The 26,359-nt window shown below is 40.0% G+C and overlaps 1 protein-coding gene across 4 annotated transcripts in view; it reads left to right on the forward strand.

The window, feature by feature from the left end:
- LOC129722149 (protein enabled) overlaps window positions 1–26,359 on the forward strand; it is a 59,563-nt gene that overhangs the window by 12,361 nt on the left and 20,843 nt on the right. For all 4 annotated transcript variants that reach the window (XM_055675398.1, XM_055675399.1, XM_055675400.1 and 1 more), the window contains exons 2-3: window positions 2,640–2,961; window positions 3,086–3,462. In XM_055675398.1, the coding sequence (XP_055531373.1) occupies window positions 2,640–2,961; window positions 3,086–3,462 (699 nt within the window). The remainder of the gene's footprint in view (window positions 1–2,639; window positions 2,962–3,085; window positions 3,463–26,359) is intronic.

The following is a 26,359-nucleotide window of genomic DNA, read 5'->3' on the forward strand; positions in this document are numbered from 1 at the left end:
GTTAGGGGCCATCCACTTACCACGTGGACAGCTTGGAGGTGGGGAGGAGTTGTGTTATGTCCACGGTCCTTACAACATTTTTAGAATTTATACGGGGAGGGGGGGGTCAAAATCGTTAAAAATCTGTCCACGTGATATGTGGATGACCCCTTAAAGTGATAGGTATATTTTTTTCAGCACATTTGCGAGATGGACATGGAAACAGGGATTGAAACGAAACAAAAAGACAATGACAGCTACCCATATTATTTATAAAGTGTTTTTTTTTTTTTTCAAGCTGCAAAGTGTAGTCCGAGAACGGTGTAGTACCATCGTGAAAACGAATTAGACATTAGTCTCATGGTGCATGGTGGATGAGGTTTTTGCCATGCTGAATGCCAACGTGAGCGATCGAGTGAGAGCCTTGCCGTATGTTAATGAGCAGCTCTTCTTACGACTATTCATTAACCTACGACAAAGCAAGCATTATCAACTTAAGATATGTTTTAAAAACGCCTTTCCTGTGGTTCCTTCTGACAAGTGCGAGTACTAGTACATCCGGACTCTATTAACAACAAGCATCGAATTTGTATTCCTCTTCTTCTGCTTATCGATCTTCTGAATGATACTGTACTGACCAGTATACATGGGTTGTGGGAGCTGTACATCGAAAGCTAATTCCAAACAATTTCATTAAATTCGATATGACGACGAAGAGTAAAAACTGTTCACCTAATTCTACTATCCGATAATGATGATGGCGCTAGAATAATAATTTTCTTCTATTTATTTTCACTGTTTCTTCAAAAACTTTCAATTCCTTAGCATTTACATATTTCCAGAATGTTGAATACAATTTTCAACCTGAACTCAATATTGCACTACACAATATTCTAATATTTTCTCTCGTCAGACGTATAGCTTAGAAGCTCAGTGTTGATATCCATCATGACATTATTTTAATTTAAGCAATTAAATCTTTCGAGACCATTTTTAAAGTTATAACTCTCTAAGAAACTGCATCTATTAGATTGCATCCTGCATTTGTTCAATGTTGTACGACTGTAACTTTGATTGCAAGCAACGGCAACAAATCTCAAACAAAGTTATTTCCTTCAAATAAATTTAATAAATATGAATTAATTTTAAAAAGATAGACAGTCGTGTCATGCTTGAAGGTTAGCCCCCCATTTGTTAATGTAGGAAATAACACCGTGGCATTTTTGTCGATGGTTAGTTACACAACTGCCCATTAGTTTAGACATTCGTCAAGCCCTAGTACCGCTTTTGAAAATACCCGCGAAATCGATAGTCCATCGAGCCAGCGACAACCAAACAACATTTGATATGGGGTACCAAAAATAACGATTTCACCCCCCGATCCACGGATGGACAGTCAAGCGTGACGCAGAGGGGTTGGAGCGAATCGACGATGAGGCGGTCCTTTCTGCCAGCCAAATGCCGACTATTGCCACACTTTGCCACACCGGTTGTAGGTACCAAAAACTACATTGATACATACGACAACCGCCACCAGAACCGTCAAAAGCCATCATAATGAATCGGATATGAACTGACGTCTGGGCTAAAAGCAACCTAATTAGGGATTCGTTTCACTTTTTTTTGCGTCACTACCGGTTTTCGCCATTTGTGAAATTCAGCGCTGCTGTTGATACTGCCATAGCCAGCAGCAATTGTTGAAAAGTGAAAGAGTAGAACACGTTTCACTTCGGAAAGGGCGATTCTTGTGGAAACTCAAAAGCACCATTGGGCACCGTTCAGCGTGGAAAGAACCCCCAATCATTCTTTTGCGATGAGGTTTCCATGATTTTTTTTTAAATCTCTCTGAATGCGCGGCAATTGAAGTGCTATATGAGTACATTTCATCGATTTTTTTTTCTCTTGTGTATGTTATTTTGATGGCATACTTATTGAGTACCACGTACAAGTCGTGAAAATATTTATATGAGTTGATGATTCATGTATTGTAAGCTTTCGGTTATTGTTTATATTGATTGATGTCCGATCGTTAACATGAATTTCAACAACGACTTTTCTTAGTTATTGTTTGAAAAATCTGGGACATAACGATTACTTTTTATTGACTTTTTTTTTTTTAACTTTTAGAAATTACCTCTGTGCATAGTATATAAGTTAGTGAGATTATTTACTTAGCCTTGACAAGCAGGTTTAAATCCCGACGAATGATTAGTCTTAATTGCAAACAGACAAACAAATCCTAACGAGTCCTACTAATCCTTAATAGTGTTGAAGGTCGCCCTTTTTATAATACATAAGTTACAAACATGTGTAGACGGAATTAAATTCTGATATTCTTCAGTCTAAACCTATTTGTCAGAGATTGCGGTATATTCTTTTCATATCTATATTGAATGGACTATCACCAAACACCGAAAGTGTTACCTGCTTCAAAATAAAATCATGCTTTTCAGATTCCGTTCCGATTAAACTTTGCGGGTTCCACCCAGTGCGATGTCAATCCCTACTTTGAATTACTGAACAAGTCGAATTTCATAGGCCTGATTTTTCATTAGAAATACTTTCACTTTCTTTGCTCGTTATTTAACTCACACATAAGTACTACTCGAAACAATGTTTACTAAATCTATTTTTTCTATCTTCACTTTTTCCCCTCACAGCGAACAAAGCATAATAGGTGCCCGCGCGTCGGTCATGGTGTATGACGATAGCCAGAAAAAGTGGATTCCATCGGGCAGCTCGTCCGGTCTCAGCAAGGTGCAAATTTTTCACCACCAGCAGAACAACACATTCCGAGTGGTGGGTCGCAAGCTGCAGGACCACGAGGTTGTCATCAACTGCTCGATCATCAAGGGCCTCAAGTATAATCAAGCGACAGCAACGTTCCACCAATGGCGGGATTCAAAGTTCGTGTACGGATTGAACTTTTCCAGCCAGCAAGATGCGGAAGCGTTTGCCCGGGCCATGATGCACGCGCTAGAGGTGAGTCATCTAGTGGGAAAACCGAGCACCCTATCGCGAACGGTATCGATTTTCCGCACCCTTCGTAACGAAACTGTCATAATCATGACTTTTTTTTCTATTCTACTCTTTCCTTTCACTGCAGGTACTGAGTGGCCGCGTTCCTCCACCGACGATGCAAACAAATCCAAATCAAAATCAGTTGGCGTATGAAGAGGACATGGGCTATCGCACCATGACCCGGGAGGATGCGGCAATAATGCAACAGCAGCAACAGCTTACGGGTCAACAAGTGCCACCACAACCTCCCGGAATACCGGGTGTTGGTCCACCGGGAATTCTTTCGCCTCAAACACCAACCTCACAAGGTATCCTACCTGGAGGGCAAATCATTGGTGTTGGAGCAGGAATCGGTGGTGTGCCCAATGCCATGTTAAACCAACAGCAGCAGCAGCAACAGCAACAACAACAACAACAACAACAGCAGCAGCAGCAACAACAAACCCATCATCGCACTAACAGGTGAGTGCGCTGAATTTTTACTTTCATTCTTGACAGCGGAACACTGTGGTGAATGATAATAAACGCTAGGGGTGTGGTTCGTCAGAAAGTAACACAATTTAAATCGATTTTATGTAACGTAGCATTGAATTCAGTTTCCTGTTTTGACAAAACGTTATCATTCGCTGATCGCGCGCTGCACACGCCATTACCGGATTGCGCTATCGATCCGATTTTCATCTCACTTCCTACTGCCGATCTAGTCGGCTCGTTATGCCTGGGACGGAATTGTTTGCGTGTAAAATTACAAGTAGGTACTTTCAAACTTTCCCGCCATCATTATCGCCACGTCTCCGATGGTAATGATGCGCATCCTCGCACAGTATCGTATAACCAACCGCTAAATGTGAAATACATACGCCAACCGACGAATGCAGCAGATCGCGGAACAATTTTGCTGCACTGCTCGCAGGCATCACCATCCCAGCGCCCAGCGGATTTCGCCCTCCCACTGTGTATTTGTCATTCAAGTATTTCCTCGTACTTTCAATCATCAACCAATTTACTTTATAAGGAAGAGTCCTTCAAGGACCGACTATACTTTCATCACTCACTATACACACTAAACCCCGGTGTCGTTGGTGGCGACCTCGGCAGGAGTGACTGCCTGCCGGCGTTGATTTGCATAATCTTATCCTGATTGTGTATGTGCGCACGGCAATTGTTCGTCTGTTCTTCTGGCAGAACAGGATCTGCTCAAGACTCTGAGCGTGCGAAATGGAAGATGTTTGCGTATGTGAGTGTGCACATAATGCCACAACAGGAAGTCTCAGGACAGGAAGGTTGCAGCAATTTTATTTCAAATTACAAAAGAAGCGTAGCTCGTTTCGCGGCTCGTATGGTGGAATAAGAACAGGGAATAATGCAATGGCACATGAGTCACATGCGGTCGGTTGATGCAACGATGAGAGTTTGGTTCTTGTTGTGGCAATTGCATTATGCTGCTGCTCCGGCTAGCTCTGAACAACTACAATTTCAAACCTCTTAATACGTTCCGGGATGGCGATAGTGAACTATGCATTACCACCTTCAAAAAGGAATAATCATTTGCTGATTCATATCATTTTTTTAAATACGTTATTTTTCCTTTGAATAAAATATGTTACGTTATTTTTTATTTTTGTTTTTGTACAATGAATGAAACAATGATCAACTAAATTTTTGAATATAAAAGCAGCAAATCTGACATTTTCCAGGATATTAGGTGCACAATTGAGTTCTCGTTGCTTGTGAATAAATGGCGCCAGCAGTAGGTGCTGGTCGATGTGGATATATCTAAAACGTGATTTCATTGGGGTGGTTTTATACTTTTGATTGTGTCAAAATGCCTGGTTCTGTGCGGAAAGTGTGGCGCAAAAGCAAAGCAGATGCGCTGATGTCTCAAACTCAGCGTTGCAAAACGACAATTGCCGGTTGGGACTTTGTCGATTTTTTTTAAAATGACAAAGAGCAGGACAGTGTTCAGTGAGGAGTTCCGTGATGATGCGTAGTCCACTACGAGTTAAACTAAGTAGCCTTTTGGAAACCGCAAGGTTGGGGTAGATAAACTGCGATGAGATGTAATTTCTGGCTTTTCGCATGTACAGTCCCTCTACAATTATGGGTCAGTCAACGTGTTGTCTGAATGTTCAAAAATGGATATAAAATCGGAAAAGCTATCAACTACGAATGTTTTACTATCTATCTCTGTGTTCTGATGTGTACTTTCGATCAACAATTTTCACTGCAGATCAACTGTTTCACTGCAGTTTTTTTTTCTTCATCTATAGTTTATTTGACACAGCACAAATACAATTCAATGTTTAACGGCGCCAATTATATCTAGTAGCTTACTTTCTAAAGTATCTTAATAACTAAAAGCAAATTTTTTATCCTCGCTGCCGACTACGAGCTGAAACTAAATCTAACTTAGAGCTAGAATATTTTGCATTAAAAGCACAGGTTTGCTGTTTGATGGTTTTCATTGCCATGGGTAAGCAGCATATTGAATTTGTTCCGCTGCTGGGCCAAGATATTACGGACTGGCATATTGGGTTGTTTCCATCGGCCTTGAGAGTATCGTGCGGGTCTGATTGCTGTTTCCGGATCCGGGGTCTTAACGTGTTCTTGTCGTTTGGTTGGATGTAGGCGAAAGGGGATAGGACTAAACTGGGGCGTGGATGGATTTCAGGAAAACGTATATAAGGGACATGTAGGATAGGTCACGGCTCGCCAAGACATCACGAACAGGAACAGCCGGCTGCCTACCTTCGGCCTGCAGGGAAGCTATTAATCTAGACCTGGCGTCACGGTGTACAGGGCATGACCAAACAACGTGCTCTATGTCGTGATAACCTTCACCACAGGCACAGATACCACTCTCCCCGAGCCCAACACGACTAAGATGCGCGTCAAATCTATAGTGATTGGACATAAGCCGGGACATCACGCAAATGAAATCCCGACCTACATCCAACCCCTTGAACCACGGGTTCGTCGACACCTTGGGGATTATGGAATGTAACCACCTTCCCAGTTCCCCTCTGGTCCAAGCATTTTGCCAACTGATGATCGTATTCTGACGTACAAATGCGAAAAATTCATTAAAGGCAATTAGTCTTTCATAAATATCACCGTTTGTTGCGCCCACCTTAGCCAAAGAGTCCGCTTTCTCATTGCCCGATATCGAGCAGTGAGAAGGGACCCACGCTAAGGTAATCTGAGTAGATTTTTCGGATAAAGCACTCAGATGTTCCCGTATTTTCTGTCATCTTTCATCGATCGGAGAGCCTCAATGGAACTGAGACTGTCCGTAAAGATGAAATAATGGTCCTTGGGCATTTTTTCGATAATCCCTAGGGTGTACTGAATTGCAACTAATTCTGCGACGTAAACAGAAGCAGGATTATCGAGCTTATGGGAGACGGTTAAATTGTTATTGAAGATACCGAAGCCAGTGGACCCATCAAGAAGTGATCCGTCAGTGTAGTACATATTGTCGCAGTTGATGTTTCGATATTTATTGGAAAAAATTTTAGGGATCTGCTGCACGCGTAAATGATCCAGGATTCCACGAGTTTCTTCTATCATGGATGTATCGAAAAACACAGTAGAATCAGAAGTATTTGATAAGTCGACACGATTTGGAATATTCGAAGAAGGGTTAATATTTTGGGACATGTGATTGAAATACAATGTCATAAAACGGGTTTGAGAATTAAGTTCGATTAACCTTTCCAAGTTTTCAATCACGGGACGGTTCAAGCCCTCACATTTGATTAGAATACGAGAAGACAGGCTCCAGAAGCGGTTTTTCAATGGTAGTACTCCAGCTAAGATCTCCAAACTCATCGTATGGGTCGATTGCATGCAACCCAAGGCGATACGCAAACAACGATATTGTATTCGCTCCAGTTTGATCAAATGTGTGTTTGCTGCGGAGCGGAAGCAGAAACACCCGTACTCAATAACAGACAGTATCGTTGTTTGGTAAAGCCTTATAAGGTCTCCTGGGTGGGCACCCCACCATTGTCCGGTTATTGTACGAAGAAAATTCACTCTTTGTTGACATTTTTTCATCAGATACCTCACGTGACAACCCCAGGTGCCTTTAGAGTCGAACCAGACACCAAGATATTTGTGTACCAAAACCTGAGAAATCGTTTTACCCATTAATTGTGTTTGAAGCTGAGCAGGTTCATGCTTCCTAGAAAAAACTACTATCTCAGTCTTCTCCGGAGAGAATTCGATACCTAGTTGTAAAGCCCAAGCAGACAAATTGTCCAAGGTATCTTACAATGGTCCTTGCAAATCGGCAGCTTTGGCTCCTGTAACAGAGATTACACTGTCGTCTGCAAGTTGTCTTATCGTACATGAATTTGCCAGACATTCGTCGATGTCATTTACATAAAAGTTGTAAAGAAGGGGGCTTAAACATGAGCCCTGGGGAAGACCCATGTAGCTAATGCGAAAAGTTGCCAAATCGCCGTGCGTAAAATGCATGTGCTTTTCGGACAACAAATTGTGCAAAAAATTGTTCAAAATTGGAGAAAATCCTTGTCGGTGAAGTTTGCCCGAAAGAATGTCAATAGAAACGGAATCAAAAGCCCCCTTAATGTCCAAGAACGCAGACGCCATTTGTTCTTTGCGAGCATACGCCAGCTGAATATCTGTTGAAAGCAACGCAAGACAATCATTCGTCCCTTTGGCACGGCGGAAGCCAAATTGAGTATCTGATAGTAGACCATTTGATTCGACCCAATGGTCTAAACGACGGAGTATCATTTTTTCCATCAATTTCCGGATACAGGATAGCATTGCAATCGGCCTATAAGAGTTGTGATCAGAAGCTGGTTTCCCTGGTTTTTGGATGGCGATCACCTTCACTTGCCTCCAATCCTGCGGTACAATGTTTTGCTCCAGGAACTTATCGAACAAGTTCAACAAGCGCCTCTTGGCATTGCCGGGTAGATTCTTCAACAAGTTGAATTTGATTCTATCTAACCCAGGCGCGTTATTGTTACAGGACAGGAGGGCAACTGAAAATTCTGCCATCGTCAAAGGTGATTCTATCGCGTCGTGGCCTGGAGACGCATCGCGGACAATGTTTTGCTCAGGAACAGAGTTCGGACATACTTTCCTGGCAAAATCAAATATCCACCGACTCGAAGACTCCTCGCTTTCGTTGACCGTTACGCGATTCCACATTCTTCGGGCTGTGTTCCAAAGAGTGCTCATCGATGTCTCCCTCGACGTCTCGTTCACGAACCGACGCCAATATCCGCGTTTCTTTGCTTTAGCCAGGCTTTTAAGCTTGGTATTTAGCTCCGAATACCGTATATAGTCGTCGGGTATACCTCCCTTCTGGAAGGCCAAAAACGCGTCGGATCTTTGCGTGTAGACATCGGAGCACTCTTTGTCCCACCACGGAGTTGGAGGCCGCTCTTTGATCGTTACGCCGGGATATTTCTTCGTTTGGGCTTGCAACGCGGCGTCGAGGATTAAGCCCGCGAGGAGGTTGTATTCTTCAAGTGGTGGGTGATGTTGAATCGACTCGACCGCTTTTGAAATCATTTCCTCGTATAACTTCCAATCGACATTCCGTGTGAGGTCATACGGAATGTCAATTGGTAGCATGCGAGTTGACCCGTTTGTAATTGAAATAAGAATAGGCAGATGGTCGCTACCGTGAGGATCGAGGATTACCTTCCATGTGCAATCCAACCGTAGCGACGTCGAACATAAGGATTGATCCAGAGCGCTTGGGCGCGCTGGAGGTTTCGGGATACGTGTCATTTCACCGTTGTTTAAAATAGTCATGTCGAAGTCATCGCAAAGGTTATAGATTAAAGAGGAGCGGTTATCATTGTAAGATGAACCCCAAGCCACACCATGAGAGTTGAAGTCTCCCAAAATCAAACGTGGCGAGGGAAGAAGTTCTATTAAATCAAAGAGCAGCCGTTGCCCAACCTGTGCTCTGGGAGGAATATATATTGAGGCAATACAAAGCTCTTTACCTTGTATTGTCATTTGACATGCGACAACTTCGATGCCTGGAATCGAGGGGAGGTTAATACGATAGAAAGAATAGCACTTTTTAATCCCTAAAAGTACTCCTCCATATGGGGTGTCTCGATCAAGGCGAATAATATTAAAATCATGGAAGTTGAGATCAATATTTGAAGAAAGCCAAGTTTCACAAAGGGAAAATGCATCGCATTTGTTTTTATTTATCAAAACTTTAAACGAATCAATTTTTGGTAAAATACTTCTACAATTCCACTGTAAGACAGAGATAGAATCCTTCATATACGCAGTTGACTGTTTGGTTTGTTCGTACTTTTCATTACACTTTGGGAAATCTTAGGACCTTTACGGGGAAGTTTAGGAGAAGAAACATTTTTCCTCTTCCTAGACTCCCCAGGATTGGCATAAGATGTTCCCGCTGATGAATCGTCAGAATCGGTTTCCTCTGAGGGCAACAGATCAAAGGGGTTCGATGTTATGGTAGAAGTGGTCACGGTCTTCTTCAGCATCTCAGCATAAGAACGCTTTGAACGCTCCTTAAGTGACCGCTTGATTTTATCTCTGCGCTGCATGTACACCGGGCATGTGGAGAGCTCATGCTGGTTTTCCCCACAGTGAATACATTTTTCAGCATTAACACTGCAAGAATCTTCCGCATGAGTCTCCCCACACTTGCTACATCGTGCCTTATTGCAGCAGTAGGCGGCTGTGTGGCCTAACTGCTTGCAATTGGTGCAATTCATAACACGGGGTACATACAATCGCACAGGCAGACGAACCCGGTCGATCGAGACGTGGCTAGGGAGTGCAGATCCGGCAAACGTAACGCGAAACGAGTCCGACGGAGTGTAAACTTTTTTACCGCCGACGAGATACATGGACCGCAATTGCTTACAATCCAAAATCTTCGCCGATGTTTCGGTATTTTTGAAGTAACCGGTTGCGCTTTTTAGGATACACTCGACAGACAGACTCGAATCGGTTATGACACCGTCGATCTCCACGTCTCGTGCGGGTATGTAAACGCGATACTCGCGTGTGAAGAGCTCAGAACAAGCGATGGCATTGGCCTGTGCCAGATCACTGACCACGACACGGAGCTTGTTAGGTCGGACCTTGGAAATTTCGGTCACGGCCTTGTACCCCTTCGTCAGGTCTTTAGAAATTTGCAGTATGTTTAATCGCTTTGAATTCACTCCTGCCTTTGGACGAAAATAAACAGTATAGCTGCCCTGTTGAGATCCGTCCGGGTAAAGCCTGGGGCGAGGGGGGACTGGAGAATGAACAGGGGAGGGGGTAACAGAAGGGTCAGGGTCAGGGGGGTTCGGGGATGGTGGCACGGGAGGCGAGGGATCTATATCCATCGCGCTAAATGTAGCTCACTAGCGCCGACAAGAACACGTACCTATTTACTTCTTCCTTCCAGCAGTGGTTGTCCGATCGTTCGAAGCTGCACCCAAAGTAGCCAGCAGCACCAGTACAGCAGCACCAATACAGCCACCAGCAGTGAGCCGGGTGTGAGATCACTCAGCACAGCGACACGACTCGACTGTCAAATGATGGCCTTGAATTAGAAAGATCTATTCACTGTGCACAGATCAAAACTGCAGCTGGTATTTTGCACCAATACAGCCAAAGTTGCGAGCCGGGTACAGAACGTAGCGACACAACTCATAATCTAGTTGGCCTTTAGCGCGAATAATACACTCTTTTGTTTGGATATTCGTACACACGGACCGGATTGTAATAGAACGACCACTTTGCACGTCCGTTTCTGTCGAGTGATTTCACTGCAGTTGATGCGTGTAAATCGGTTGGAAAGAAAAATATCACTTACATAGCGAAAGACACAATTATGGGTCACTTTTGGCATTCAAAATCATTTATTCTATAAAATCGTCAAAATACATAACGCAAATTATCTTATTGTTGTAAAAGCTTGATAATTAGTTATTTTATTCAGTCTTGATGCATTATCATGTAAAAGTAATAAAAATAGCTAAAATATGGACTGACCCACAATTGTGCACCGCAAAATGTAACATTACTACAATTATGGGTCACTTCACTTATTGCACCGAGCAGAATTATAGTTTTTAGTGACATTTTCAGCTTTATATCATTTTAATCGTATAAATGAGGTTACAAGTGAGTTACAAAAAATTACATTGCTAATGAAAATTGTTCAGTTTCGTGAGAATCGACGTATTTGCGTAAAAGTGATCCATAATTGTAGCTGACCCATAACTGTGGAGGCACTGTACTTAGTTCGCTTTTAATGACGGATGTGAAGGTACCCAGAAACGGTTCAGGTCGAATATATAGCTGAGCAGATCCTTGTCTTGCTAGGCTGTCGGCATGTTCAATTCCTTGGATTTCGCAGTGACCGGGTACCCAAAGCAGCATAACTTTGTTCAGGGGGAGAATGCCAGTAGTGTAGCCTGACTGTCTGAAAATATTCCGATTTTGGCTTGTATAGTTGCACTTTAGATATATCGTAGCACAGATGTATGTTGCGTATACCTCTGCTTGAAGGACGGTTGGCCACTTACCCAAAAAGATAGTGGCCTTTATACCTGGTCCGTAGATCCCTGATCCAGTCTGGGATCCAATTTTTGATCCAGCCGTACAGATCCGTATGGTGCTCGATGGGAGACTCGCCTCTCCATTGTTCCACATTGAGCGATACATCCAGTCCGAGACTGTTGTTACTAAAGGTGGTAGCTTGAACTCCTTCAGGATGCTTAGATGACCCGTTAGCAGCATTAGTGCGCCAATGTCTGCCTCCTTCATCACATGGAGATGTAGAGGCAGTTAGCTGAGTATGGCTTCCATGACTGCAGTCGGCGTTGTGCGCAGGGCACTGGTAACACAGGTCAATCGTTGAACTTGGGTGAGTTTCGCTTGAGCTGTCGTTTTATTTACCTTAGGTCACCATACGAGAGCAGCGTAGGTTGTGGTGATGTTTAACCCCCAGGTCTTGCCTTTTTGATAGCATAATTTAGTTGAGCAGTCCAGTTCAGCTTCTTATCCAGAATGATTCAAAGATATTTAGTCTCAATGCTGAAACTCAATCTTACCTCATTTAATAGCGGAGGAGTCCTTCATTTGGTAAAGGGTAAAATGATTGTTTCTGCGGGGTTTATGTTCAGCCCTTCTAAGCACCACTGAGACTAGCACCACCATATGACTAGATAGAGTTGCATTACATTCTCCTCGAACATCAGCGTAACCAATAACTTTGTAGTCTAGCTGCGATAGCTTGGTAAGGAAAACGTCTACTACTAGTGACCATAACAGTGGAGAAAAATCTTCCTGCTCTAAAACATTGGATCCACCCCAATGTAGTATTGTCGACTCATTTTTTTGCAGAGCCGTGTAAATTGATGCAAAGGACGTGTTATCGAAAGCTTCCTCAATATCAAGCAAAGCGTAGACCGATGTCTCTTTATATTTTAGTGACTTCGTCACTAGGTAGTGCACAGCGGTTTCAGTTTGATTTTCGCCTGAGCTGAGCTGTGTGTTTACGTTGTTAAGAAGCATAATAATCCTTATGCAAGGGTAACTCCTACAGACATTCACTGCGGATGTTTTATTTTTTTTTTCCATAAACTTGAGAAGAGTTGAGTTTAGACTTATAGGTCTGAAGGCTTTGGGTAAAAAAGGCTGATGAGTTCTGACATGATGAATCTGTCCGATTTTTTTGCAGAAAGATTGGAAAGAATACCATCCGGTCCTGGTGATTCCATAAGCTCAAAAGAGCTAAATGCCCAGTTGATAAAAGTCTCCTTGAACAGTTGAGGAGTAAGCACTGCGGAGCAACGTGACGTCATGCGTCTAGATCCGAGTCTGTAGCTATTCAACGTTCGACTCTAAGGTCATACTTCCTTCTTCAATTGCCCAAGACGATTCGTATGATATTTAGACATCGCTTTTTGCAGTCGCTTTGCCTCAAACAGAGTTGCTGCCGACGAAGTTTGCTGAGAGTTTCGTTCCACCAAGGCACCCCACAACAGACTGTCTGTTTCATTAACGGACAGTTTGAAATAAAAGCTTCGTGATTCTATACTGTAGGTCACTTGCTGCGATGTAGCTCGAATATTTTTGTGACAGGATGTTCTGGAGTTAACCAAATGTTTCCTAAAACATGTCCAATTGGGTGTCTTTGGATTGCTGGAGTGTTCACTTCTCAGAGGGGTAGCCTCGACGTCAAATCTACTGTTTCTATGGTTTGATAAACTGGGTTTATTAGAGACATCCCAGCAAACAATTTTGTTGATTTACAGCTTAATATGCTATTATTCAATGGATTTCGGCTGAACTATAGCTTAACAAGTCGTTATCCAACAAAATTGTTTATTTGGATACCAGTTTTTGATTTTCTCCGTTATCGAGGCGCTATATATAGTGAGATCTAAAACCTCTTGTCTAATACTATTACTTTTAGACAAGACTATTAGAAAGTTGGTTCGTTTCCTACATTACATTTTTTTGTATAGTTTTGATCACTTCGACAATTCTTTTAATCGTTTGTGCTATGGCCCTACATTGCATACACTACCGTTGTTAGAAGTAAAGTATTCAAGCAGGTACTCACCTCGTGTAGAGTACGTGTTGGCATCGCGGCCGACGATGAGTGACTTGTTGATGCTTCGGCGGAACCGCTCAAGCGCCGTGACTTCGGCTGGCGGTATGTCGTCCCCGTCCCCCGGGAAAAGAGCGGAGGAAACGACCATCTCTTGTGTGCCGTTATTCGTTGGGAGTTCCACCGCAATGACTCCCAAATCCCGTTGGATGAACTCTGTAATTGGAACAAATTTAATATTTCTGTTCAACAGAATTGCAGTCCTAGAATTTGACTGTTGGTTGCAATAGATTAAATGCAAGCGGGAAAATTTTACAAAAAGTTAATGGAAAAGTTGCTCTAATTAAAACAATGTGCCGAGATTGGCTCCTTCGCCTTCAAGACGACTGTCTGCATGAAGGGAAGCCAGAAACTTTCGAAGACCGTGATTTGAAAGAATTGCTCAAAGAGGATCCCTGCACCGATGCCAAGCGCAGGGACAGCTTACTTCGGTACTACTTGCCGAATTCAATGAAACTTTGCGCATGTGTAGGCCTTACTGAACTACGCAAATTTGCATTTTTTTAGTTATCTAGACCAACATTTGAAAAGGTCTGAAGTTTTTAAATTTCTTATTTTATAAATCGATATATCTAAATGATGACAAGAGATAGAGAAAAGTTCTCAATGGATGGAAAAATAAAAATTAAAAAATAATTTGAGATCGTACACTAAAAAAAATCATATTAAAAACAAAACAAACGTAGACGAAACCTCTGCTTAAAACTCTTCTAAACAAATCACAGTAGTTTTTTTTAATGAAAACTTTTTCATACGCAGCATTTTTCACGATTTTTACTTTTGAACGCCCAAGCGCCGCGTAGACGTACGGCAATGACAAGACTTAGAATAAAGTTATCAAGGGATGGCTTCCAACGAATTGTATGAACTTTCACTAAAAAATATTTAAAAATTAAATTCGAAATCCTGCATCGAAAATTTTTTTATTAAAAGTGCTTTAAAAAACTATCATCTGGAATTTCTTTCAAATTAGATTTTTTAAATAGAAAATTTAGCTGTCTAAAATGCTTCTGAACAAATAAGTGGGTGGAATTCCCTAAAGGTTTTATTTAAAACCAAAATTTCTCGTGTTTATGAAACATTTTCAACGTGAAACAGTATTGGACACGAAAAAATTAAATTTCAATTGGAAAATCAATTGAAAAAATAATAATTCAATAGTTGAAACAAAGTGGGCTCTTAAGAAAAAAAAAGTTCTGCGCAACTTGAAAAACAAATTTGGAGTGAAATTGCAAAGATTCAAGACTGCACATTTCGTTGTTGCTCATTCGTTATGAATCTGAGATAGTTGCACTCGCTTAGGATTACTTACACCATCTTTAGTGTACAACAGTTCAGTAGCTTCAGTAGCTTGTATGAATCGATAACAGCGCCGGTTATGGAAAAGAAGAAAGGAGATGTAACAATGTTTTTTGTTGGAGACCGAGTTTGCACCTTCGCATCTCCAACGACTTTGACGGAAAGGATTACTTTTCACCTTTCCATCTACGCTTACTACTTTTTTTTAAAGGGGGGGATTTGTTAGTAGCTTAAGTATTTTTGATAAATATTAGTAAATAATGAGTATGTGTATCCAATCACAAATGGTGACTTCTCAACACTGTTAGAAATTTGTAATTTTAATTATTAGGATTTGTTTGCTTTCGCAGTTAGAATTTATCATTCGTAGGGATTTAAACCTACTTGTCAAAAGGGGAAGTGAACTTACAACTAACTTAATTGCTAACTTATTGGCTATAAAGAGAGCTTATCGTAGCAATTGAGGATTGCAACGATTTTTGTCGAAAATTGTTATTAATTTTATTCGACATAGCTTCTAATGTTTCAACACCAGTAAGTCTATGTAATTCGAGTGTACCAAACCAAAGAGGACGCTTCAAAATCATTTTCAGAATTTTATTCCGAATCCTTTGGAGCGTTTTCTTTCTTGTTGAACAGCAACTTGACCAGATCGGTACAGCATGAAGCATTGCTGGTCTAAAAAATTGTTTGTGAATCAAAAGCTTGTTCTTTAAACAAGGTTTAGAGTTCCTGTTAATGAGAGGATATAAACATCTCGTATATTTGATGCACTTGGCTTGTATACTCTCAATGTGCTCTTTGAAAATAAGTTTTATCTACGCTTACTACTACTCTTCTTTAGCGAGTCTCGTTTCGGCAACAACTATAATTCTCTAGAGAGGTAGTCAAGGTATACAATTGTGTGTCGCCCGGGATTGTCATAGAAATTAAAACAGTTAAAAACCTTATTGTGGGGTAAAAGTACGCAAGAACCACTGCGTAAAAGTTCTAATGTTTGTTCTTATGCTGTCGAAAAAATTGGATATAGCAGAACAAAAACTGATTTATTGAACTCGAAGATACATTCACTGTTAACAAAAAAATTAATGAATACTTGAGAAAGGGCCAGAGTTGGCTGTTCAATGAAGCTTTGTCAGGATGCCGGAACAAAAGCGTTGTACGGCATTCACATCGACTTTTCGGATGCATCTTCTGATTCTACCAATCAACTGTTTGCAGTTCCTTCAGTTCTTTTCGTACACCAAGGAACTCAAAATCTTCGATTAGGCGACACAGGTAGATTCGTTGGGTTGCGTATTTGGGGTACGAATGGAGTCGGGGAACGTTTGTGTGTTTTTTTACGTAATGTGATGTTTTATCTGGCCAAAGCCTCGGTATGGTTTTTTTTTTTTTTTGGAATGGAATCAAAATTTTGTTCAAACATTCGTTCTGGTATACATTTTGATTGATAGCCAAGCCACTAAGCTTGAACCATGTTTTAGACAGAGCAAAAAGTTCATTTTCGTCCATACTTTGGCCGGTCTTACACTACCTTTCTGGCGTATTATTGTTGATGTTTGCAGGAAATTATACACAGTCGAAACCAGAAAATTTTCGCTTTCCAAATGGTTTACCGCAATGGTGACTGTATATGAGACCCACATTTCATTATTCTACGCTATTTTGATCCTTTAAAACATCGTTATCGAGAATTTGTAATTTGTAAAAAATAGATTTGACGTTACACTTTTTTGATTGAAATATAAATCTTAAATAATCTGATATGAGCGAGTTAGGTGTTACTGGATTTAAAAGTGTTAAAATAATTTTCACCAAGTAGGAGGTAAAATTAAAAAAATATACTGTATTCACATGTGTAAAACATAAGTCTTTTATACTGAGAACTTCCATTGAATGTATTGTGAAAATTCAACATATAAACTTTACACAATGCAAACTTATCTTTGCCACAACATTTGATGAAGAATGGTTTTAAAAACAACGAACTCTTGTACTGATATCATTATCATGAATGATAACGGAACTATTAATTGCTATGTATGTGATACCAAGTTGCGATTAGTCTCACGTTCAGCCTGAACAACTTGCCACCGATTAACGATGAAACTTTAAAAAATATATATATTCAGCGCGCCGCGTCAACAAAGTAAAGACTCTTCTACGCGGCCTCTGTGTAATCCTGTCGGCCTAATCGTTAAAGCCCGATCTGAGGGCCGTCACTCAGAGTCAACCCAACGAAAGTGACCGCGGCTTGTTTGCCTAGTCACGTAATCTGAGACATCCAGCGAATGGCCCGTGACCGGAGACAACCACAGCACGCAGTGCGCTCTAAACGAAAAACCAGTCCAATTTCGTCAGCTGCCACTAAATAAACCAGTGACCTTCAACGTCCACTGACACATACCCTGTGCCTGTACCCGTACGTTCGTGAACATACAGCAAAAGGTCCATTCGAGATCCGCCAAAAGAAGTTGTCTGGCACCAAATTATGTGCGGTCGAGAGTGCCATTGCGCGGGCACTTGAACCGGTCGTCAAAAGGAAAACATGGTGAGCAATTTTCAGCCATATATTACTTGGCCGGAGTTTCTTGCTGTGACGCAAAACGGTTTCACACTAATCATTCCACAGTTGTTGTATTGCAAGTATTTATTCAGATATGAGTCAATTTTAAGCCCGTGGTAAACTATCACACGAGAAACGCCAAGAATGTAGCAACCTTCGTCAGTGAGCCATCTTCATACATCTGAACACAACAACCGACCGACTGTACCGTGAAATCATCGTTGATAACAAGGGCAAACGTGTGATTAAATTGCTCAAGGCACCTCGAGCATTTCTTCGAAACATTCACAGCTCAGCTCGAAAACTTTTATCGTGCTGCAGTCAAGTTGCACTTATCAGTATCAGAGTTTTTTTTTAAATTAATTCCGGTACAGCGCTGATGGATGTATACTGCCGGATAAAGTGAGTATAGCATAGCAGCTGCTACCGAAATATGTTTATCACACGTACTTTATCGCATATTTTCCGTGCATTGTTTCTTACTTCCCTGTCGCTTGCCAGCTCAGAAATCTGAGCAAAATGAAATGAAGCGCGAGTCTGCTAAATTAGATTGCTAGCACGCGAGCGCATTGTCGATTGGCAGAGTGGCATTTAAAATTCAACTTAATTGAATGCGCCGGCACACACACGTACCTACCTACCTACCAACATTATAGTCCACAACTGTGAGACTACCCTAGCCTCCAGTAGTCAGTAGTGTTAACCAATTTATCCACATCAGCGGTTATATTTACGCTCTTACTATGCGCAAGCCGTATGCCGCGTCCTATGGGTATAGTATTCCAGCCCGCAGCTAACCGAGTTCACTCGTCCGTACCAGCCAATTCGAGTGTTAATCGGAAAAATGAGAGCGAAATGTGCGAGAAGCCGTGAAGAAGGAGAAGAAAATGTTTGTAATTATTTGTTTGTTTTGTTCGCATTGGCGGTGAATAATTGCAAAAGATAGATATCAAGAATTCTATCAGAAAATACGAATGCATTGAAAGAAATGGAAGTGCGAGAAATTTTACTAACTGATTGACGAACAGATTAATTTCATGTAGCAAATCGAGAATCTTGTATAGGATGACGTATTTGTTTACTATCAATCTGTGAAAGCTAATTTAATCGCGTTGGATGTTACGTCAGTAATAACTGTATAACAACATAAAAACAATTCTATGATTCGTTCATTATAATAATTATAACATCGCTTAGCGATGGAAACCAATGAATAGATTCGAACCAGCCATTCACAGACGTCAAGAATAAACTATTTCTGTGTCAACAAAAAATGGTATAAAACCTTATCGTCCTAACCGGTTTATTGATGTTTAATGGAGCTACTCCAATTTGATATCCCAAGGGTAAAATTATTTTGGATAGTTTGTAACAATCCACCTTTTCGAATGTTTTGTGGTCGGTCTTACAATAACAGTTTGTTGCAAAAATGTTATGTTCTACAAATTTTGCCCAAACACATAAGCTTACTAAAAAGATTAATTCAGAAATTCCAGAAACATTATCTCTGTTTTCTAAGTATTCAGCACCCTTAAGAAACATATCAACTGCTGATTCCTGGATGAGAGAAAAGTCAAATTCGTGGTTTACCTCAATACTTCTCATCTCTGTATACAAATCTACGGTATGCTAAACAAATCCTATGTTTCCAAGTTTGAATTCTATAGAATATTCAGCTATAACAAACTTACGTGGAAGTCTTGTTTTTGACCGCTATCTGTTTTTTTTTTCACTTTGCCGCTTTATCTCTGTCACAAGTTGCGATACCAAGTAACACGAATTCATCGAGTACACCTTGCCAACTATGACAAAGTTCCACACTCTTCACCAGCCACCATTTATTTTGTAGAGTTGATGATGAGTCAATTTTTCGTTACTTAACTCTTAAAGGAACGAAATTTGAGATATATACATTAAGGTGGGACAAAAAATAAATGTTAGCTCCCATGCACTTTTCGTGTTCCTAATGGGTCCCATAACAACTGTGTAACTCTTCAGATCGATCGGTAAAATTTGCGCCCGATTTTTAAAGTTTCCATACGATTTTATAGGGGAAAATCCGCTTTTTCAAAGCTTATTCTTTAGAGATGTTCAGTTCGTTCTTAAAAATATAACGATACATGATATTTGTAGGAAATTTTCCTGGGAAAAACTCTTTTGAATACCGTAAGACGTTACGATGCTTGTAGAAAAAGTTATTCACCCCAAACTGATTAAATGTCTGACGAACGGCTCACCATTGAAATTTTCCAGCAACACTGCTACAGCATGCTGCTATTGCAAACTTGCTTAAGTATGAGAAATAATTTCGCCTGAAATCAATTTTCAAAGTGTGATTTTTGCTCATAGTATCTTCGGGGAAGCCTCCAAGATAAATTCAAGCGATATAATTTCTCATCACATGGTTGAATTTGCAACAGCAGCATGCTGCAGCAGTATTACTACCGTCTGCCGGGGTGAGATTAAGCCACTGGGGTGAGATTGAGCCAAAACGGGAAATGTTTGTATGTTAAATTACTTGAGATTTACAAAACCTAATACCTCAAATTCAATACTTTATGAAACATGACATATTTATTCACATCTTAGAATGGAATATAGATAATATCAGTGAACTGTTTCGCTTAAAGCATGTTTCAAAGTACAGGGTGAAAAACATGCGCAAATAACGTTATCCAAAAATGTCCCAGGAAAACCAACCCGATCAAGAAATCAGAAGAACTTACTGCTCAGCTGGTACGTTAGGATGTCGTCTCCAATGTGTTGAGGAAATATTATGCATTGAACCTGTGCCGGCTCAGAAAATAATGTTCCTTCAAACTGTACACTTTTCGAGCCCTTTTGGGGTGAGATTGTGCCAAGCTATATTGAACGGCACAGTGTGCGGAATTCACATTCACGACAAAATTATATCAGCATACATCAAAACACTTGCATTGTTTACATAGGGTATGTTTTTTGTCCCCACAGCAAAAGGTATGTTGTCTAGCTATGGTATTCTTTGAAATAATGACTAAAAGCTTGAGAAGCTTACTGTTCTCAATTGTTATATAGAAATTTTCAATTATTGATATTACTTATGGAATGTAACAAAATTTTGTACACCAATTCTATATAAACTGATGACTTTTAAGAAAAGAAGGAGGGTTGTGGGTACGTTTCCAGAGGTTTTGAGATCTCCAATGGAATATACAGTTGTCAATGACACATAATAATTAAAACGAAAAGTCTTCTCAAACTTCATGTCCTAACGTTTCCCCTTTTTAGGCTACCTGGAGACGCCACTATGTGTATAAAGACTGTCTATAACCCACGTTCTCATAACTAATTACTCTATGCATCAATTTGATCTAGCCATACATTTTTATATAATTTATATGATGCATAGTTTCTGATCAACCCCCTAAAGTCCCTTAATAGTCCACGTTGTTTATGGTCGTCCCTATACTTACTGTTTTATCATGTTAGTCATGTGGATTATTCGTAGACACACTACTGTTCATTTAACAGGTATTAAATTCAACTTTTTGTTTTTGGCACAATCTCACCCCTTAGAAGGGGTGAGATTGAGCCAAAGTTCATGTATTTTTAGCAAAATTATAGTTTATTGTAACTCAACCATATTTGTTGTAGTTGATAACAAAACATTCTAGAATGCATTGGTGTATTTTGGATCGAATTCTTTGCTTAAACGTGTGCGTTAGAAGCTTGAGATCAAAAAAGCATCATTTTTTGGCACAATCTCACCCCGGATGACGGTAGTAAAATTCAATGGTGAGCCCTTCGTCAGATATTCAATCAGTCTGGGGTGAATATCTTTTTTCACAAGCAAGGTAGCGCCTTGCGGTCTTCAGAAGAGTTTTTCCCAGGAAAATTTCCCATAAATACAGTGCGATCCGTTCGTTTAGACGCACCATGTTTTTCATAGGTTTTTCTTTCAAAACAAATTGGATTTTGAATGTCTAACCTTTTTTTAATTTGTTATCATAAACTAAAACAAACAGCATCATTTTTTCAGAAAAAAGTTCACTTGATGGAAAAAAATACGAAAAATTAAAAATAAGCCGATGCATTCGTTTAGACGCACCTCAAGTTAATGGAGTAAAAGCTCAAATTTTCTGTGTCAATCAGTTTGCTAATAATTTGTAGCTCCTTCCTTATTATTAATAACTTCAAATACTATTCTGGGCATTGAATTGACAAGGTTCTGAAGAGTATTTACAGAGCTTTTATGCAAGCATGAACGTATGCATGATTAAAGATCGTATACTGTGTTGAACTTGCGTCTATTGGTGTAAACTCTTGCAGCCAAGTTACCTTAGAGGTTCTCGATCGGTTACAACCTGGGCTACATGCTCGCCAAACAAGTACAGTGATGTCTTTTTCAGAAAACCAGGCCTTGGTTTGCCGGGAAACATGAATAGAAGCGTTGTCTTGCTGAAATACAGCAAGAACGCGAAATCTTGGCGGGAGAACGGTTATGATGTTGAGAGGATTTTCTTATGACGAGAAACCTCCTAACTGCAGGTTCACCACCAAAATGAATTCCTGCAACTACTGTGAGCTTCTGGAAGACGTTTTGGTTCCATACTGGGTGGATCATTTGTATGAACCTGTTGTATTTTAGCAAGACAACGCTTCTACTCATGTTTCCCGGCAAACCAAGGCCTGGTTTTCTGAAAAAAATACCACTGTACTTGTTTGGCCAGCATGTAGCCCAGGTTGTAACCTGATCGAGAACCTCTGGGGTAACTTGGCTGCAAGAGTTTATACCAATAGACGCAAGTTCAACACAGTATACGATCTTTAATCATGCATACGTTCATGCTTGCATAAAAGCTCTGTAAGTACTCTCCAGAACCTTGTCAATTCAATGCCCAGAATAGTATTTGAAGTTATTAATAATAAGGAAGGAGCTACAAACTATTAGCAAACTGATTGACTCAGAAAGTTTGAGCATTTACTACGTTAACTTGAGGTGCGTCTGAACGAATGCATCAGCTTAATTTTAATTTTTCGCATTTTTTTCCCAACAAGTGCACTTTTTAAAAAAAAAATGATGTTGTTTGTTTTAGTTTATGATAACAAATAAAAATAAGTTTCGACATTCAAAATCCAATTTGTTTTGAAAGAAAAACCTATGAAAAACATGGTGCGTCTAAACGAACGCATCGCATTGTATCATGTATTGATATATTTTTAGGAGCCAACTGGACATCTCTATAGAAAAAGTTTTGAAAAAGTGGTTTTTCCCATATAAAATCGTATGGAAGCTTTTAAAGTCGGGCGCAAATCGGGCGTTTCACCGATCGATCTGAAAAGTTACACAGTTGTTATAGGACCCATAAGAAACACGAAAAGTGCATGGGAGCAAAAAAATAACACCATCGCTTTTTTCCCATATAACCGTGTCCCAGTCTAATATACATACTACTAATGACAGTTCGATCCGGAAAAATAAAATGCATAAGAAGATAATGATACCGGTTTTTACACGCCCTTTTTCGTACTACACCTTTCGTGGAAATATTGAATAGTAACGCATGATATAAAACCGTCAAGGGTGACATGATTCAGCTTGATTACATTTATAGGAAACCGTGTTCGAGCGTATTTTTGCGCATATTGTTGCGCTTAACTAAATCGTACGCTGCCTATCGTCTATGAACATATGATGAAACTACAAGTTCATCTTCCTGCTAGTAGACTTCGTCATTGAATTTTTTTCATGTATATTCCCGGATATCTCGTACTACAGTATTTTTTATATATTGATTCATGTTTTCGAGGATTTCCATGAATTATATGGTTTGCTTCTGTTTTTAAAGCATAAAATATTCTACAAACTCTGTACCTAATGAAGATATAAATTTGGTTTATTCAGCAAAATTTTATATTTTGCCATGTTCTAAAATTTTGCTTCCTCTATCTCTTAACACGAAAAAGTTATTTTTTCACTTTCATCATAGAAAGCTTTAAATTATTTTGTCACATTGAGATTATGCGAATCATTCATACAAAAAATTGTTTGGAAGATCTAAGATGAAGGCACTTAGGCTATGTTTCTCTCTTTGCCCTTCTGTACCACAGTAATACTCATCAACCTCAGACCATTGTAAATATTACGAACGAAGCGAAAGGGCGAAATAACTCACTCGTGGTCCGTTTTTCGTTGCCTAGGGCTGAAGCTGCCATCTTGATTATAGCATTCCAGACAACATATTTCTTAATTTAGTCGCCCGATCCAAGTCAGACGCTGTTGTGAGCCGCTACAAACAGAAAACAGACACTCAGAAAGGTTGGGCATTCCTCCGAAAAGGTCAGCCTTTCTCCTCTTCCCTATGATCATAACGTTTGCGGTGAAAAAATTGGTCTTTTCGGATGATGTTAAAAAAATAACTAAGACAGATAATTGAGTTCGATAAATTTCCCATGGAAGGTGAATATGTAAGCTTACCTGAAAAAAAATTCTATGCCCTGGCGAGCGGCCTTCTGACCGTTAACCGGAACATTCCCCATGGCGAACAAAAACATACGTGTAGGCATGTTTTTGAGTTCTTTCTTTGTTTCATTAATCAATTCCTTCTCAGTTTTCGCGACAAAATTTTTAGAGTAGATCTTACGCGTCAGGTTTGACCAGAGATCCTCGATGGGACGCAACTTGGGGACGTTGAGCGGGTTCGCCAACTTGGGTACCACATCGATATTCAGCCGCTCCATCTTCCCCAACGAATGCTTCGAATAATGGGCCGACGCCAGATCTGGTCAAAACAACGCGTCTTCGGTCTTATGGTATATCTTAATAAACAACGTAACTTCTGGCAGGCACTTAGCGGGGTAGGACCGCCCCCTTAGGCAATTCTGTTTATAGAAAATAAAATTGCGGCTGCAATGTCATTTTTTCTTCGCTAAGAGGTTCTTCTATTCAATAGCCGCATTTAAAAAATAAGAACTGAAATATTTTTGTTTATTTTCCAACTTTTTTTCAATTTTAAAAATTCATTAAAAATATGCAGATCTTTTTCATGCGGGGTAAGCCCGCTCACCAGCGGGGTAAGATCGCCCACCATTTTTTGAGGATAACAAATATTTTTAGGGCCGAAACGATTGATTTTATCGGTATAGTGTCTTTGACAAAGTTGTAGATGGTACTTTTTTTCTTTTTATTAAAATATACACTGTGAAAAATCTGAAAAAATTTTTTTCTAAGTTTTAACTTTTTTTGTTTTTTGATTATCCAAGTTCAAATCAATATTTAGGCAACTTTTTGTGGTTTTCAAAATAAATAGATTTTTCAGAATTGGGGTTTTTCAAGGTATTCAATTCATAATAAACCTGTCTTTAAGCTAAAAATAGAAACTCATTAAACCTGTCTGTATGATTTTTTGAAGACTTATTATGTATGGAGTAATGATAATAATTATTAATTTTTTATTCATATTTTCAATTTTTTTATGTTTTTTTTTTTTTGAAGAACAAAATTACCAACGATTCTATACATCAAACAAACCGCCCAAAAAAAATTCTTTACAAAAGTAGATTTTGCAGGCAAAAACATGTTTTTTTTAGACAAATTTTAAAAAAAATAATTCTATTTTTATATCTCTTCTTTAAATTTTTTTATAGTGTATACTTTTTTCGAAAGTAAAAAACTACTATTTTCAACTCTGCCGGAGACGTCATATCGATCAAACCATCCTGGCTCTAAAATTATTTATGTTCATTAACGCCATTATTACACAAGTTTACTTTTTTCATAAAAATTAGTCGCGTTAAATAAATATTATCAGAAAAGTTTCAACCAAATCGAAAATGGTCGATTAACGATGTCTTATGTGGCTTGAAATTGCTTTACTGATCCTGTAAATATTCCCTTTGTAGTGTCGAAGCATTTGGGTCTTGAATTAAAACAACAAGCAGTTGCTTACGTGGCGGTTTTACCCCATGTATAGTGAGTGACTTTACCCCCAGTGGAACATTTTCATATTCCATCGAAAAACTAGTCAAAATTACAAGATTACTCACGGCCTTCGATATTTCCGATAGAAGTCAGATTCAGGCAACCGGGTCAACGTATATTCACGAATAAAACAATAGATTTTTAGACAGAAAAACCTTAAGTCCCGTTGCCGCAAAACTATAGCGCATTGACTGGTTGCCAGCTCAAAGGTTGTTTTTGATTATTTCTGTTACCGTTCGCGCACTATTAAAAAATAAAGGGGTGCAAAATGTTATGTAATTAAACTGCAATAGGCATGTTAAAGAAATTTTTCAATTATTATATAACTTGGTAGTAAAACTACGGTTGGCGGTTTTACCCTGTTTACCCCTACTCTTCTCGCTGATTATCAGCTACAGCAGCACCTTATTGGGGAACTTGGAGTGTGAAATAAACTTCACCTAGGTGCTCACTTCCTTCGTGGGGGAAGTAAAATACGTAGCGCCCTGCCAGTCGTTGCCATCCATGGTGAGACAGGTCTCGTTGTCCATCACCACCGCCATGTCGCGATTTGCCGGGAAAATCGACTTACGCGTCTAGTTCAGGTGCTTCCGCTGCGTTATTGCCTGCAGCTACGAGACCAGTGGACGAGACTGGCGCTCCCTAATATGTAAGTGCATGTTCGCCAGGTACTTTTTCACTGTTTGACCTGTTACACCGGCCTCCCGGCCAAGCGCACGCAGCGATGAAGCCACTTTTCCCTCGCTATTCCTCTTCGGCATCCTTTGGAGCTTCTTATCGCTCAGGGTCGTCGGTCGTCCGGAACCGGGCTTTCTTTCGATGCTCTGATTGTTTTTTACTAGTGCCAAGATGTTGTAGATGCCGGAACGGGCTTATGCGGTGT

This window comes from Wyeomyia smithii, chromosome 2 (assembly GCF_029784165.1).
Source record: "Wyeomyia smithii strain HCP4-BCI-WySm-NY-G18 chromosome 2, ASM2978416v1, whole genome shotgun sequence".
Taxonomy (NCBI): domain Eukaryota; kingdom Metazoa; phylum Arthropoda; class Insecta; order Diptera; family Culicidae; genus Wyeomyia; species Wyeomyia smithii.